General features: G+C 55.2%; 2 protein-coding genes across 2 annotated transcripts; both read left to right on the top strand.

Moving 5' to 3' along the window:
- Nucleotides 1-968: 968 nt before the first annotated feature.
- Nucleotides 969-1,319, top strand: SPRG_21363 (hypothetical protein; the record flags this gene model as incomplete). The annotated part of the gene is made up of 3 exons (XM_012353215.1): nucleotides 969-1,014; nucleotides 1,060-1,234; nucleotides 1,277-1,319. The coding sequence occupies 3 exons, from the start codon at nucleotides 969-971 to the stop codon at nucleotides 1,317-1,319; spliced, it is 264 nt and encodes an 87-aa protein (XP_012208605.1).
- Nucleotides 1,320-1,336: 17 nt separating this feature from the next.
- On the top strand, nucleotides 1,337-1,661 carry SPRG_13931 (hypothetical protein; the record flags this gene model as incomplete). Its single annotated transcript, XM_012353211.1, has 1 exon — nucleotides 1,337-1,661. A coding segment is annotated over one exon (325 nt), but the record flags the coding sequence as incomplete, so codon positions are not given.
- Nucleotides 1,662-2,847: the final 1,186 nt, after the last annotated feature.

Genomic DNA, 2,847 nt, shown 5'->3' with positions numbered 1-2,847 from the left:
GCTGAGCGCGCAATATTGCATTATCAGTTTTATCGGGGGGTATTACGTGTGTGTTGCCATTTGATCGCAGAGACCGACTGGTTGCGCGTGATGCAAGGGACAGGTCATCGCGTTCGAAAGAGAGCTTACGGTACGCCGTGTGCACAATCTCGCACGTCGAGTTCACTCTTTCCATCACCGCATAATATTTTGGCCGACAGCAGAACAGTTTCCGCCGGCTGCACAATATTTTCCCTCGACCGCGCAATACTCTCTCCATCGTTGCGGCGTAACTGTGCATTACCGGATGCATGTTCGCGACGCCTGACGCAGCGTCGACTGTCGGTTGGTGTAGCATTGAGTTGTTAAAATACACTTTGATATTGGCATTTCGAAACACCCGTCTGATGCCGCCTCGAGCCCCCACACGGCATTTGGCTCTCTTTGCCAACTTCGCCGAGTTCGAGGACTATCGCTATCTGCTTCCTACCATGGCCGTTGTCAACGGAAGCCCCAAGCGAGGCATAGTCTGTAAGATTGACCACGGCGACTTGGACAACCAGGACGACGGGGACGGCGGGGACCAGGCCGCGATGGTGGCGCGCAGAGAGCTTGTCCGCACGCTCAGAGGCAAGCACTACATGCAACGCCGCTACTTCAAATGCCGCTCTTTGAGATGCCATCAAAGTCGCCCGCCGGACGTACCATGCGAGTGCACGTACGCCGTGATGGTGTGCTCAGTGTCAGGTCAAGTGTCGTTGGGTCAAATCAAGAGCCACTTTTTTGCCGAGGACGACCTCGGGATTCCGCGGTCTCCTCGTGAGTTCCAGGTACGACAACGCGGCTGAATATGACATGAACCTATCTATTATTACAATTTTAGTTTGCCGAGCAAGTTGAGGCTTGGCTGACAGATCAGGTCATTAACTCGGCACGCCGCAATGCACTCGAGCTCCAGAAGATGCTTGTGATCAAGTTCAACCAGGCCTATGACCTCAAGGATATCCAGCGCGTTTTGCGCCGTATTCCCGACACGTACCTGGAATCCTTCGATGATCACGCCGCAGACATTTTGGTTAGAGTCGGCCCACCTCATCGTCTACAACCGGCAGTGCCAGTTGACGACGAAGTGCCTCGTGGTCACAACCGCCCTCTTCTGGCGCAGTCTTTCCCTGTGCTTACACCTGCGTTGCTACTGCCACCGCATCCAATTCCCCAGATTGTGGACGATGACCATCATCAAGAGCAGATTCAGGTTTGCACGCGTCACAACGTGCCATGATTTGTACGGTATTAGGATGACATTGACAATGGAATCAACTACGAAGCGAACGACATGATCATGTATCATGCGCAGCGCGCGCTCGACCTCGACGGACACCCACCCGTACCTGACGCCTTGGTACCCATGGCACTTGACCCACATGTGCGTGACGTCGTCGCTGCACTGCGCGAGCCGATGCTTCCGCTTGGAGACGCTGACCACGATCTTCGACTTGGCAACGCCCATGATCTTCCACTTGGTGCCGCGAACCGCGGTCTCAAACTTGACAACGCGGACCTTGACCTCGTCCGAAAAGACGCCTTTGCTGGGCACCGAGCGTCGCCGAGTCGCAGCATGCGGCAACCTGTGGCAAAACCTCTCAACGTCGTCCCTCGTGCTGGCCATCAACCTGTCGTAATCCCACCAGTGCGCGGTCGCGACTTGTACCGTTGCATTGAAGCAGATAACGGTGCCCGTCTGGCTATCAGCCCGGAACGGGGCTTCATCAGACTCTCCGATCCTGCAGTTGTGCGCCAGCTCAACGACGACCGCCCAGACCGAGCGGGCCATCGGATCCCACCAGGGCGCAGTCGCGACTTGTATCATTGCACTGAAGCAGATAACGGTACCCGTCTGGCTGTCAGCCCGGAACGGGGCTTCATCAGACTCTCCGATCCTGCAGTTGTGCGCCAGCTCAACGACGACCGACCAGGCCGAGCGGGCCATCGGGACGCACCTCGCACGAACGTCGTTGACCTATGGAGGTCATCGAGATTAGTACCTGGGCAAGTGCGCGTCGAAATCAACGACGCTGCCGCACGGACGGAGATGCATCATGCCGTCGAGACCGAGCCATTTGCGGCGTCTATAGGCAGGCGCGGGTTTGAACGTGGCTTTGAAGGCGCCAGCCTGAGCATGCGCAAGCGCCGTGCACAGAGCCGCATCGACGCCCTCGAGCGTGGTCGCAGCAGGTTGGGGGGTGGCATTTGACGTCGAGCATCGGACGTGATTATGAGAACCAACTAAATACACGAAACTATACATTTGTAAACCGCATACTTGTACTTTAGTACCGTTAATACTCGAAGACCTCTAGTGCGCACTCCCGTCAATAGTCTGGGAGCGAGGCGGTGCAAAAAAGCAGGGTCGATTGACAAGACGCTGCTGCGTGCTCGGAGCTGAAGTAAAAGAATAGGGGTATGAATGGTCGCAGGGTTGAAGTGTAGTAGTAAGATGTGGTTTGCCGCGAAGATGGTACGGGTAGGCACGTGGTAGGAGGTGGGTACTGGTATACCGGTAAGAAAGATTTTAAAGAAATTAAAAAGATTTCGAGTTTCTCTTCGAAGTACACCAGTACCTGTAGTTAAGGACCATCGCCATTCAGGGTCGTGATCCTCCCACTACCAAGAGCGAGTGTTTTTCCCTGCTCTGTTATCCAGCCTGAGGCGTTACACACTTCCTTAGAAACCTCGGACAGCGATCCTTCCGGATACTGCCCAATGTTTACTCCTGGTTTGGGATGGGCAACCCCTCCACATGGCGTGGATAGATCCCTGACTACAGTGACATACCCCCTTGAAGAACTCTACCCAGCCAGAAGCTTG

The sequence above is a fragment of the Saprolegnia parasitica genome (genome assembly GCF_000151545.1).
Source record: "Saprolegnia parasitica CBS 223.65 unplaced genomic scaffold supercont2.117, whole genome shotgun sequence".
NCBI classification, from domain to species: Eukaryota; Oomycota; class Saprolegniomycetes; order Saprolegniales; family Saprolegniaceae; genus Saprolegnia; species Saprolegnia parasitica.
The sequence above is the reverse complement of the archived record's forward strand: the minus strand, read 5'-3'. Positions and strand labels throughout refer to the sequence as shown.